General features: G+C 45.9%; 1 protein-coding gene across 2 annotated transcripts; it reads right to left on the bottom strand.

Moving 5' to 3' along the window:
- Positions 1-4,059: 4,059 nt before the first annotated feature.
- GPR161 (G protein-coupled receptor 161) lies at positions 4,060-12,901 on the bottom strand. Of its 2 annotated transcripts, none has more exons than XM_082221013.1 (6): positions 12,772-12,901; positions 9,119-9,530; positions 7,189-7,913; positions 6,620-6,724; positions 6,254-6,373; positions 4,060-4,613 (listed from the first exon to the last, which is right to left on the bottom strand). In XM_082221013.1, the coding sequence occupies exons 2-6, from the start codon at positions 9,484-9,486 to the stop codon at positions 4,366-4,368; spliced, it is 1,566 nt and encodes a 521-aa protein (XP_082077139.1). In that variant the 5' UTR covers positions 9,487-9,530; positions 12,772-12,901; the 3' UTR covers positions 4,060-4,365. The 2 variants fall into 2 exon arrangements, with proteins under 2 accessions (XP_082077139.1, XP_082077140.1); XM_082221014.1 differs by having other exon boundaries at positions 7,867-7,913.
- Positions 12,902-13,589: the final 688 nt, after the last annotated feature.

The following is a 13,589-nucleotide window of genomic DNA, read 5'->3' as shown; positions in this document are numbered from 1 at the left end:
TTGAGGTTAATGTCACAAACGTAAGTAAAGTTATGGAACCTTAAGACTTGCTATACTTCTAGACAACAGTGCAATACTTTGCATGTCAACTCAGAAGTGAGACCCTGTGAATGCAATGGCTCTTACTCCCATGTTTAGCATTGCAACTTTAACTATATCTATAGGCACTGCTTAATATTCTGTTTTGATTAAAGAACTGTGTGGTGTAATGGTTATGATGCCAGACTAGGACTAAGGAAGCCTAAGTTCAAGTCATTGCTCAGCCATGTTCAGTTGGTGACCTTTGGCCAGTCAGTTTCTTAGCCTAACATGCATCACAGGGTTGTGAGGATAAAGTGAGGAGAAGGAACCACGTATACGACCCTTGAGCTACTGTGAGGAAAGATGGGATATGCATGTAATTAATAATAGTAATAATAATAATCCAGATAAAATATGTGCTGATAGGCTAAAGATTAAATTACCAGTTAATTGTGTTGTATAAGACATAAAGGTTCTATAACATACAGGCATTACATAATCCTACTTATAACTTCTGTTATAATAGTTTGAAAGAAAAGCTTTGTAGAAAATTGTTAAATTTACTGTGGGTTTTTTTGTGCCACCTAATCAGACCTTGTTGAAAGAGCTGATCCTTGCAAATGTCTAACAAATCCCTTATTTTCCTGAGTTTTCCTTGGGATAGAAAATCACTATCTTCATACATTTTTTTTAATTTTTCAAAGCATTCATATAGAAAACCATATATCTTTTTTAACAATTGGGGGAGGGAATACAAAATGAGAATGCAACAATGACAAAAATCTGCATGACAATATTATTTCATTAACTTACTTTTCTTCTCAGTAAGAGTACCATAAGGAAATAGAGAGACCGGCTGTACCAAAGCAAAGGCCTATCTAATCCGGCATCCTGTTCTCACAGTGACCAACCAGATAGAGGCCTACAGGAAGCTCACAAGTAGGACATAAGTGCAACAACACTCTCCCTGTCGTGAACCCCAGCAACAGGCACCAAGAGGCATGCTACCTCTGATGTGAGAAATAACATAGGCATCATGGATTAGTAAACATTTATAGTCTTATCCTCCATAAATTGATCTATTCACCCTTTCAAAGTTCTTTGCAATGAAACAGCAAATGCTGACCATAGCTATCTGACTCCTCCATCTGTTCCTCCGCTACGGAAACAAGGCTGGTTTAATAGGCCCAATTACTTCCAATAGGTTTTTTTCTTTGAAATACAGTACAGGCACGAGAAACCATATCAGTCTCTTGAAAATACTTTTGGCTTCTTGATTTGGGGCACAAGCTTCCATTGCCACTATGTGACTTGAGAATTACCTGGGGTCTGAGGGAGCTGGTAGCAGTGTCCTGAAGGCACATCAGATGTGACAATGACATGAAGACATTGCAAGATGCCAGGGCTGGCCCAAGATATGCTGCTGCCTGAGGTGAAAGGCAGGATGGTTCCCTGCTCCAGCTCCACCCCAGTTCAAATACAGAGGCTGACTAGACCACCCAATCTCCAGGCAGCTTAGAGGGCACAGATTGGTTTGTATGAAGCAGAGTCCCTACCACATCTTTGCTCTCCCTTATCCCAGCATCTGCTGCCTTGTGCTGCTTAAAATTAGGGCCAGCCCTGCAAGATGCAAGGTCTTCAGCAGGAAAAGTTAGGATAATCTCCCCCCCCCCCAAATTCACATTGTGTTTATGTTATTATTGCAGTACAGTGGTGCCTCGCAAGACGAAAAGAATCCGTTCTGTGATTCTCTTCGTCTAGCGGTTTTTTCGTCTTGCGAAGCAAGCCCATTGGCGGATTGGCGGATTAGCGGATTAACGGCTTTTAGTGGCTTATCTGCTGATCGGATCAGTTGATAAGCGGCTTAGAAAAAGGGGGGGAGGAAAAAAAACCAGCAGGAACTCGCAAGACATTGCGAAGCAAGCCCATAGGAAATTTGTTTTGTGAAGCACCTCCAAAACGGAAAACTCTTTCGTCTAGCGAGTTTTCCGTCTTGCGAGGCATTCATCTTGCGGGGCACCACTGTATATCTACTTAGAAGTAAAGACTCTTAAGTTCAATGAGACTCCCAGGTGTTTAGGACTGCAGCCTTAGATGTTAGCCACAGTAGCCTCCACCTGTGATTCATCTGAGGGAATTCCTTAATATTTGAAATATGTAATTATTTTCCATTTGCAGTTAAGGAAGGGGGAAAGCAAGTGTAAAAATGCCGCTGTTCTGTAGAAAGGTTATTAGCAGCAGGAGTGCTTGAACACATTTACCAAAGTTGTTAAGAGCTGCTCAGTATTGCAGAACAGGTGTTATAAACAGAATATTAAAACATTTCAAAGCTCTTGGCACAGTTGTAACTGTTGTAAACATCATTTGGGTAGATGGTTTGAAAAAAGGTCTGTGCAAAATCTTGGACTTCTACCATCAAAATAATTGTTACTCTAAAGATTCATTTGTTTAACCAAAGATTGGCAAGTGCTTTTTGTCACACAGCGATTTACATTACTGAGCGGAGTAATACAAATGGAAACATATCCTTATGAAATTTAAAAGCGCATCCAGAGGTTTTACAAGCCTCACCTTATGACATCCTCCACACCCCCTGTAAAGGAAAGGGAGTATTTCAGGGCAGCATTTTGCTGTGGTGCCAGGAGGAATACTTAGGGGAAATTTCAGCAACTCTTCCATGCACATAAAAGCATTGTTAGCATATTCACTAGGCTATTAGCAGGGATGGGGAACCAGTGGCCCTCCAGATATTGTTGGACTCCAGCACCTATCAGCCCCAGCCTGCATGGCTGTGATCCCAGCTATATTTACTTGGAATACGTTCCCACAGATTTAAGCAGAACTGAAGTGGAAATTAAAAGTGGTTGTCAGGAGACGATGCTGCAGCACCACCACTAAAAAGAGTCTCATTTCTCCCTTCTAACCTTAAAGAATTAGTAGCTATGGACATACTGTATGTCTGGAGGTTTATCCATGGCACTTGAAATATGTTTTGACCACTGTATGATAATTATTTAAATAACCCTATATGGCACAAGTAGGTAAATAGCACCTACTATTTCTGTATGTTATGGATGGGATAAAATGAGAATGTAAAGGCAAGGTGCTTCACAGTACGCGCTGTTGAATTCAAAGCTGCCCCTGCAAACCCAGCATTCTGAGCTAACCATTTGCTAATTTTTGTCAAAGCCTGATTAGTGATAGCTATGCTCTGGCACAGCAAAACTCCCAATTGTTTCAGCAGACTCAAGATTCCAGCCTTTCTGTGAAACCCAAAAAAGAAGTACGAGGGTGGGGGGGGGGGAGAGAGAGAGAAGAAAAGAGGGACAGAGGCTTTCAAGCAGGTGTCTGAAAAGGTTTCAGTTTGACTGAGTATGAGTTGCACTGTGCTGTGGATGACTTGATGAATTCCAGTTTTCAAACACTCACTTTATGCTGGTTTCACATCAGGAAAACCTGATTCACAGCTTACCTGGAAACACCACCAATGGGATGTAAACTGGTGTGCATTAGCTAAAACCACATACATGGCACTTCTCAAGTCATTAAAGTAAGACTAGACATACATTTCTGCATGTGTCCAGCCATAAAAAACCTCCTGCTTTACAGTGCCGTCTTAACTTATGTCTACTCAGAAGTACTGAATTCAGTGGGGCTCATTCCCAGACAAATGGGGTTAGGATTGCAGCCTATTCATCTCCTTTCCGATCTGGTAAGGAGCCAATCCTTGATGCCTGAAAGTTTTCCTTTTCAGTTTCCTTGCCTTCCCCACATCATGCCATCTCTCAGCCATTGCCGAAGACTAGACATGACAAACTCCGCTTGATCTATTAAGGCAACTGTTGTGTTTCTTTATACTGTTCTCCAGGAGCATGTGAAGGAAATTGCATTTTATGAATTTGTTGCATTATGAAATGTTGCATTTATGAAAGCACAGGGTGGGTGGAGGAAAGGAGCTGTCTCAAAGGGATAGTGTCAGTGGGTGGAATTAAAGAGAGAACAAGTAGGAAGAGGATCCTGTAAGGAATCCCGTATCACTTCAAGAAGCAGAGCTTATCATTCATGTTGTGAGTAGCCTCCCTTGTCTACTTCTAATTTCCTTTTTGTTTTGACCTGTTTCCTAACTGAGCAGTCAGTCGGGCACAAGGTGGCCTTAACCCTACCCTGAAGGGCAAAACACATAATTTGACATATGCACACAAATTCTAATACTGTTAAGACAAGACTTCAGGTTTTTTCTTTTTAGATGTCCTTGGACTAAAACGCTGAAGGCCATTTTGCTTTCCTTTCAAAAGGCCCTGTATTGTCCCTAGTGGTTCTGTCTGTTCCTTGTTGGGAGAAATTTCAAGTGTTCCCTTCCTCAATGCTCTGTAGCTGCAGTCTTTGGCCAACGTGGGTCCTGCCCCCACGCCGGGCACCAGCGTTGCCGCCTGTCACAGTTCGTACTGGAAACAGAGAGCCAGGTAAAGCGTCTCCACCAAACAGGGTGATCCTCACGTCTGCCTCAATAGCTTTGGCCAGGCTGGATGCGTAACTGTCCAGAGACTTATGAACGTCAGCTTTTACCTGGAGAACAGAGTTCTTTGCTGCTTCTGAACAGAGAAAACAGACAGTTTAGAAGAACATATGGAAGCCTTGCCCACAAGGAACTATTTGTAGACTTCATACACAAAGTAGTTTTTCAGTGGATCTATTAATATAGATAATTTCAGGATTCTACCATGGAATAACATAATAATTCTAAAGCTAACCAAATGGAGAGTCAAAGCAAAGCAAATGCCTGATATTTTAATAAAGACATCTATCTGTAAACTTAAACTACAGTGTATTGGCAGCAGATATTGAGGCTGCTTGCAAAAGTCATCTAAATGGGGGGGGGTGGTTCTGAATTAAACACTGACTTCAGTAATAATAACAACAGGACAAATACTTGTATCATTGTTTTTATCCATGAGCTAACAAAACACCTGCCCATGCCTGGTCTTACCGGTAGCACAGAAATTACAGGTTATTATTTTATTCAATACCTGCAGCACCAGGTCTGTAAGTTGCCCTTGAACAATTTCCTTAACTCAGGTCCCAATTTATTTTATTGTCTTCTGTGTCTTATCCACAATCTATAGCTCCCCTATATGGGTCCCCTGTTTTTAAAGTAGTTTTTATCCTTCTTTACTGTATGTTTCACCCCTTGGCTTTTTGCATGTTATTCCTTAGCTTCCATTAGTGAAGAACAGCTGCCATGCTAAAGTATAGCTTAGCAAGATGCGAACGGTTTAGTGAAACCTGATCAAGCTTAGTCACCACCTGAAGTCACACATTCCTTGCCAGCCTCCCCTGCTCCTTCACTACCTAGAGGAATTTGGAAGCTTCCACCTTGGATTAACCTCAGTTTGTCATGTCATCTAGATCTGGAACAATGGCTAATATTAAATATGGTTAGTTTTAAACCAACTGGTTTCAGTAACTAGAGTTTTGTTGGCATGTTTGAAACTAGCCATAGTTAGTGCTAACCATAGTTCATTGGTTCAGATGACACACTACACCACAGGTGAACCAAAACCTTCCAAGTTGAATATAGTCAAGTACTGTACACAGTGCTTTTCTTCTAGAAAAAATGTGTCAGTACTGTGTACTGTTGATTACCCCCAGAAAAAAAGCACTGACTGTACACCTTATGTATTGGCTGAAAGGTAAAAAGGTAAGGTAAAGGGACCCCTGACCATTAGGTCCAGTCGTGGCCGACTCTGGGGTTGCGGCGCTCATCTCGCTTTATTGGCCGAGGGAGCCGCTGTACAGCTTCCGGGTCATGTGACCAGCATGATTAAGCCACTTCTGGCGAACCAGAGCAGTGCACGGAAACACCGTTTACCTTCCCGCAGGAGCAGTACCTATTTATCTACTTGCACTTTGTGCTTTCGAACTGCTAGGTTGGCAGGAGCAGGGACCAAGCAATGGGAGCTCACCCTGTCATGGGGATTCGAACCGCCAACCTTCTGATTGGCAAGCCCTAGGCTCTGTGGTTTAACCCACAGCGCCACCTGCGTCCCTGCTGAAAGGTAAAAGTAGTAAATAAATCGTGTTTCATCCAACATCTCTTTTCTTCCACCTTATGTCTCATAGCTGTAAGCTATTTTGACAGCGGTCTGTCTGGTTTTTAACACTTGAATAGTACACAGTAATATTTTAAGTGTTTTCTGTCTGCTTTGGACTAAAATACCCAGCCTCAGCACACCTTTAGTTTGTTCCACTTCATCTTCAAAAGTCACAGAACTCCTCCGTCGATGGGGATAAAGGCAATGTGGGTGATGGACTCCATCAGAACTATAGTCTTCAAGCAGCATGACATCTGTTCCTAAAACAAGACCATGGCTTGTACAGTTAATTTATGGAAGAATTACTATGATGAATACGTGCAAAAAAAAGTGGGAGGAGGCATTCTGCTGGGTACAGAGGTCCCAAGCCATGGAGAGCTATATAGATCAAGACCAGCACCTTGAATTGCTAAACACTGTTACCAGCAAGTGCCACCAGTTTCTTATAATAATAGTTTCTCACATCTTGGGAAATGCAAGTGAAATTTTAAAAAAGGAAGAGTTACCTGAATCCTGAGAGCAGCTGAATCCTGTATCACCAGTGCTGCTGCTGTGTCCTAAAGTCCTCTCACCTGCCATGAGAGCTGTGAGATGTGGAGAGAGTCCCAAATCTGCAAAAAAAGACCTTCAGCATTAGCAAACTACATCCTGGAGAGGTGCAGGGAGATTTAACAAAAGCATCTTCCGAAGCTCCCACGACTTATTATCCAGCTGTTTGATTTAGCCAACAGCTAAACTGCAGCATCTGTACTGAGAGTTAATGAAAATGCTGCTACAAGTATGTTTGCACAATCCAGAGTTAAATACCAAATGATAGGAATACCATCTCCAAAGGAGAAATCAAAGACGGGGAATTTATTCCTCTCCCTTTCAGTGGTAGTGGAATCTGAATGTTTCCCTGTCGACATGAGCAACCAATGTTTAAGTAACCTTAACTAAAACATTTGAGAGACTACTAATATTTCTTCAACATCACCTGGCAAGCATAAAAATAATAAAAAGGCAACAAGCCTTTGGGTGGGAAAGTGGTATTTAGAGAAATCATACCATAAGCCATACCATCATGCTTTATTACCTGTGATCCTATTAGAAATACTAAATAATCTGGATGTCCTTTGCCGTTGAACAAATGATTCTCTGTAGTACCGGTCTCCAAAGCACATTCCCAGCAACTCCTTGCGTACCGTTTTATTCCAGAGTCCATAAATCAAAGGGTGGCAAATAGCACTCGTAAAAGACAACCAAGTTGCCAGTGTCTCCAAAGCAGGAGAAATGCTGTCTTTCCCCCAAAGCGCCTCGGATGTAATAACCACCATATAAGGCCCCCATGTGATTACAAAAGCACCAATCACAACCAAGATCGTTATCAAAGCTTTGCATTGATTGGCAGAATAAACGACTCCTTGGAAAGCGTTCCTTCGGCTGCCTGAGGAGGACGTTGAAGTGCTGGAGTTTTTCCTCCCATTCCTTTGGGTGTCTTCCTCTGCGATGACCACGCTCCCACAGTGAATCTTCCGCGCTTTAATCCTGGCCACACGGAATATGAATCCGTAGCAAATCATCATGACTAAGAAGGGCAGCAGCGCGCACCAGATCTGCCAAAAGGCAGTGTAGCCTGCTTCTTTATGCCACGCGGCCACACACATCCATTTGAACTGGTCAAACTCTAACGAAGACCAGCCAAAGAGCGGAGGAAGGCACCCGATGAGGGAATGCAGCCAGACGTACAGAAGGGCAACAACAGCTCTGTTACCTGTAATCTTCATTGGGTAAACCATCGGGTACAGGACAGCGTAGTACCTGAGGAAAAATAAAAGGAGGATTCAGCAACTTTACAAAGCATGCAGTAAGAAGCGGAAATGAGTCTTTTCTTTGAAAAACTTGCTCTCGGTTATTTGAAACTCGCCCCAGTAATCAACCAAAGGGGCAGCTTCTACAGATACAGCTATTGCATGGTTTGGAGCTCAAAGGACACACAAAGTGATGATGCTAAAATATAAATTGTACAAATCTGTCATTATTGTGCAGTTTTTAATTAGGTGTGCTGGAGCACCAGCTGACATTTATGATGTTACATGAATGTGCACACTAAATTTAGTGTACACTAAATTGATTTTTGAATTCTGAATTTATTGTTATTCACATTTTACAGTGGTACCCCGCAAGACGAATGCCTCACAAGACGGAAAACCCGCAAGACGAAAGGGTTTTCTGTTTTGGAGGCGCTTCGCAAGACGAATTTCCCTATGGGCTTGCTTCGCAAGACGAAAGCCCATAGGGAAATCTCCGGGGACCTGTTTTAAATTGCTGGCGGTCGGGAACAAAGACTTTCGCCCACAGCCGGCCTTCAGAAGAGATCCTGGACCTCTTCTGAAGGCCGGCGGGGGGCAAAAGTCTTTGCTCCCCCCCGCCTGCCTTCCCGGGACAGCGGAGACTTCTCCGCTGCCCCGGGCGATCTTAAAATGCTGGCGGGCGGGAGCGAAGCGTTCGCTGCCGACCCCCAGCATTTTAAAATCTCCCCGGGACAGCGGAGGCTTCGCTCCCGCCCGCCAGCATTTTAAAATCGCCCCGGGACAGCAGGGGCTTTTAAAATGCTGGCGGTTGGCAGCAAAGCCCTCCTGTCCCCGGAGCTTGCGGGGCGGGAGGTGGGAAGAAGGGCTTTTCTTCCCACCGCCAGCCTTCAGAACAGCCTTCTGAAGGCTGGCAGTGGGAAGAAAAGCCCTTGTTCCCCCCCCCCCCCAGCCTTCAGAAGAGGTCGGGGGACAGACTGTCCCCGGACCTGGTCTGAAGGCGGTTTCCCTAGTCTTTACTGCTCACCCACATCCCATCTGTAATGAAAGCAGCTGGATAGCTCAGTTGGTTATAGCCTGGTGCTGATAACACCAAGGTTGCAGGTTTGATCCCCATAAGGGACAGCTGCATATTCCTGCTTTGCAGGGGTTGGGCTTAGATGATCCTCAGGGTCCCTTCCGACTCTGTGATGCTATGATTCTATGACAGCATACCGGTCGATTGCAATGAGTCCGAGAGTGAGCATACTGGCCGAGCTGATCAGCATGTAGAGCAGGGCAGAGAAGTTGCACCAAACGACTCCGAAGATCCATTCCCGCCGGATGGAGCTGGTCACGACGAAAGGAAGCACCAGCACAGAGAGGAGGAAATTGGACAATGTCAGGCTGAAAACAAACTTGTTGCTCAGAGTGAGGAGGTACGACTTCTTGTAAAGAGTGAGGACGATCACCAGGTTTCCTAAACAAATGAAAATGGTGATGACAATAATAGCAATGGACTCTGTAACTCGGCCAGCTCCGTCTTCCAGCACTGTAAGGTTCCCTGAGGCGTTCTCGTTGCTGAGAGGTGAGTTGATGCTCATTGTCGGAGCGTCCTGTGTTGGAGCAGCCAGGACATGCTGGACACCTGAAAAAGAAGAGATACTATATATATTCTCTGCCAATGCAGGTGGAGAATACTGGCAGATTTTTCACACTCAGTGTCTGTCCTATTCTCTTGAGGAATGCTGCATATATACCATATTGGCCCAAAGGTAAGTCACACTTTCCCCCAAAAATTCCGACTGTGAAAAGTTAAAGTGTGGCTGATATTTGTGACCTTACGATATCGCTGCTGAAACAGCTGCCCACGAGGGCCGTCAGGGGTGCGGGACAAGGGTGCCCGTCCCAACCGTGGCTCCCAAGCTTTGCCTGAACCACCAGAAAGAAGGAGGAAGGGGGGGCGAAGGCCACCAGCAAAGCGGCGTGGCTCCCCCACCAGGAAGCAGCCCAGGAGCGCAAGTGAATGGTGTGCAGCCGACCTGCCGCTCCCAAGCCTCCCCTGAACTGCTGTAAGGAAGGGGGAAGGCCGCCAGCAAAGCAGTTACTGTATTAGGCAGTGGACGACCCTATGGGCTTCAGTGGTGAGAGTGTACTTGTTTGGGACGGGTGATTTTTGACCCCCCTTTTGATTCCCCCCCCACCCTCCCTGGGCAAGCCTCGTGCATGTTCCTCGTTGTGTGATTGTGCTTCATTGGGTGGGTGCCTTTCGGAATCCCCCTCCCCCTCCAATTTTAAGGGTGCGGCTTATATTCGGGTATTGTCTATTTTCCTTCCCCCCCCCCATCAATTTTAAAGGTGTGGCTTATATTTGAGTGCGGCTTATATTCAGGCCAATACAGTAGGTAGTGGGGGATGTCTCAATTGGGAGGCACAACTCAGTGTAAACAAACAGCCACCTTGCCCTGAGGTGAAGGAGAAGAAGCAGAAACAGCTTGATGAGCTGCCACCACCCAGTTCCAAGGGGTGTAACTGCCCTCCTGCAATTGAGAAAAGCTTCTTCAAGATTAGCCTTTGCCGGTTTATTATAAAGTTTTATTAATCATTATTGTTTTAATAATCTACTGAAAAGTGGCACCCATCACCATTTGGATCCAGAGTAAATTCGTTGAGCACACTTCACATTGAAATTTATGGGACTTCAATTCTAACCCTACTTACCTGGGAGTAAGCTCCATTGAATGCAACGGTACTTACTTCCGAGCAGACATGGTTAGGCTTGCACTGTTAGCCTTCAATGTTTTTTCAGTATTTCCCTGACATTTCAAGAATTTCAACCAGCTATAGTAGCAGTAGCAAAATTGAGGCGGCAATGAGTTAAGAGTTCATTGTATGGGTAACAGATCTGTCTCACAGTGACTATTGTGTATCTAATTGCTTGCTACACAGATAATTCTCTATTTCCCTTTACACCAATTAAATCTGTCCTTTGAGTAATAACAATAATCAACAACAGGGTTAAGTACATAACATTTATTGCATTCCACACAAGTAGATAGCTAGTGATAGGAATATCTCCCTGTTCTAGCTTTTAAATGGAAGCAGGGATTTCTGCCCACAATCTGCAGTGCCTTTCTCTGTTGAATGAGCAATAGTGTGCTCAAGAATTCCGAAAGATTTTACACATGTAGGGCAGTAGCAATTCTTACTCATCAGGAGACTCAAAGCATTTTCATACATTTAGAAAGAACCAGCCTACTCCCTCCATTGGTTACCACTGGTACCCTGAGCAAGCTGCCCAAAGGTCTGTCAATCAGAGGTATGATTCTAGTCAAATGCAAGCACTTTCTAAGATCCGGTGACATCAACTGGGGGAAATTAATCACTTGCTTAATTCTCACATTGAAATCAATGGGATTTTAAGTGCTCAACATTAGTTTTGCATATACACCACAGCACAGTTTTTCATGCAGTGACACAAATGCAACCTTTGCCCTTTTGCTCTGGATCTATTAATTAATGCAGAACATGTAATACCACAGTTCAAAAAGGGGCCTACTAATACAGATCAGAAATCCTACACTGTATATCAGCTCTTTTCATCCACAAAAAACCCAGAACAATTGGTTCCCTCTTTCTTGTGGTGCAGTCCTGTTCGTGTGCAGAAATGTAATACAGTACTATAAAACGGGTAACTAGCTGATGTGGTGCTCTCCAGATGTTGTAGCCAATGGTCAGGGATGATGGAAGTTGTAGTCCGGAACAGCTGGAGGGCACCATACTGGCTGCCCTTGCTATGAACCATATGGGCAAGACCCATCATGTGAGCCTTATCTTCAAATATCTAAAAGGCTGTCACATGGAAGATGGAGCAAGCTTGTTTTCTCCTGCTCTGGAGGGCAGGACCTGAACCAATGGATTCAAGTTACAAGAAAAAAGATTCTGAGTAAACATCAGGAATAACTTTCTGAAAGTAAGAACTGTTGGGCAGTGGAACAGACTCCCATGGGAGGTGGCGAACTCTCCTTCTTTGGAGGTTTTAAAGCAGAGGTTGGATGGCCATCTGCCATGGATGATCTAGTTGTGATTCCTGCATTGCAGGAGGTTGATGCTCCTCAGAGCCCCGCCCAACTCTACCAGTCTAGGATTCTTTCCCCAAGTGCATTGCTTCATTCACACGTTTGCTAGCGACACGGGGTTCCACCACGAGGCAGCAACTCGCTTCCCACACAATTGTGTGTGTGTGAATCAATGGAAGCCGTCTGTGATCTTAAGCAGGCCTAGAGTTGCATGCATCAAACGACGGATTCGGGCAACGAAGCTTCCCCATCTCATTCGCTTTTGGGTGTGAGATCTGGGGATCCCCGTCTGCCCAAGATCTCGAAAGCAACCCAAACGCAGAGGAGGCCGTCGGTTCCGAGTCCCCCACTCCCTGGATGCTCTCGACAAGCCACCCTGAGAAGTGGAGGACGCCCTCCGCTTCTCCCCAGCCGCCTTTCCGCCTTGTATTCCCCCAGTCCCCGCAGCTGCCCGCACCCAGCCGGCCTTTTTTCATTTTTGCTCCGTGCAACCGTCTTTGGAGCCCAGCCCTTTTTCTCTGGAGCTGCCACCCGTGGAGGCGTGGAAGGGGCCGTGGCGGCGGCGGGGCTCTTCGCGCGCCTCCCTCCCTCGCCCGCCTTGCCAGCCGCGGGGAGAGACAAAGCCGGTTCTGTTCCGCATCCGCGGAGGCCCCGCCAGTTCGGGGGCCGGAGGGTCCCCCTCCGAAGAGGCGGCCAGCCGGGACCTCCTCTCGTACACAATGGCCCCTCCATTGCGCGCGCGCGCTCTCGCCCTTGCGCGCACCTTCCCTTCATCCCGGGCTGGGGCGCGGGGAAGAGAGACCCACTCACCGTCAGACCCGGCCGATCTCCTCCTGCTCGACCGTCCAGGGCCAGCGGAGTCAGGTTACCGCGCCCAGGACCCCCCACAGCCGCCGCCGCCGCCAGACTCCCAGAAAATGCGCCCGACCCCCTTTCCTCCCCGTCCATCCTCCCAGCTAGTCTTCCCCATCCCGCCAGTCCCCGTTTCGCTCCTCCCATTCCCCCACCCGCTCCTCCCCTCCTTTGTCCTTCCCCAGTTTGCTGCCCCTCTTTTCGTATCGCCTCTTGATCTTTCGCGCTCGCGCGGGGAAAGAGAGCCACGGCTCCGCGCTTGCCTGCGAGTCAGAGCCGTGCAACGTGAGGAAACGACGCCGAGGCTCGCCCTGGGCAAAAGCGCTGCCTTGCCTTTCAGAGACCAGTCGGTTTACTCGAAAACCAGCAGCTGGGAGATGTTCCTAAGCAGTACTCTGGTTCACCGCCAGTATTAAACAGTTTATATTATATAGCTGTTCTCCCCTCCACCCTCAGGATTCCTGTCTTTCACACTCCATAAACTTTCTCTCTCCCCTCCATTTTGCTGTGCACCGGACTCAAAACTCAACACGGAGAGAGATAGGGAGAGAAAGGAGTATTTGTGGGAAAGGGATGGAATCCACAGTATTTTAGGGCAAGATCAGAACAGCACACAAAGCTAACTTTGGAAAAAGGGCTTTCCTTCAATGACACAAAGCACCTTCAATTAAGTTACAGAATTCAGCAGGTTTTCCAACAGTTTGCGTCCTAGTCCATCAAACTAAAGCAGAGTTAAGGAACCTGCTTAATTTCATGCAGCCCTTGGAGTAATTTCA

This window comes from Podarcis vaucheri (genome assembly GCF_965113315.1).
Source record: "Podarcis vaucheri genome assembly, chromosome: 4".
Taxonomy (NCBI): domain Eukaryota; kingdom Metazoa; phylum Chordata; class Lepidosauria; order Squamata; family Lacertidae; genus Podarcis; species Podarcis vaucheri.
Note: the sequence above shows the minus strand (reverse complement) of the source record. Positions and strands in the feature narration are given on the sequence as shown.

Bases quoted from the DNA above. Each gene is read 5' to 3' on its own strand.
- GPR161 (XM_082221013.1), bottom strand. From the start codon at position 9,486: ATGAGCATCAACTCACCTCTCAGCAACGAGAACGCCTCAGGGAACCTT. The intron at 7,914-9,118 runs GTATGCTGTCAT...ATTTTTCCTCAG, and splicing joins GGACTCATTGCAATCGACCG to GTACTACGCTGTCCTGTACC. The intron at 6,374-6,619 runs GTAACTCTTCCT...GTCTTGTTTTAG, and splicing joins CAGCTGCTCTCAGGATTCAG to GAACAGATGTCATGCTGCTT.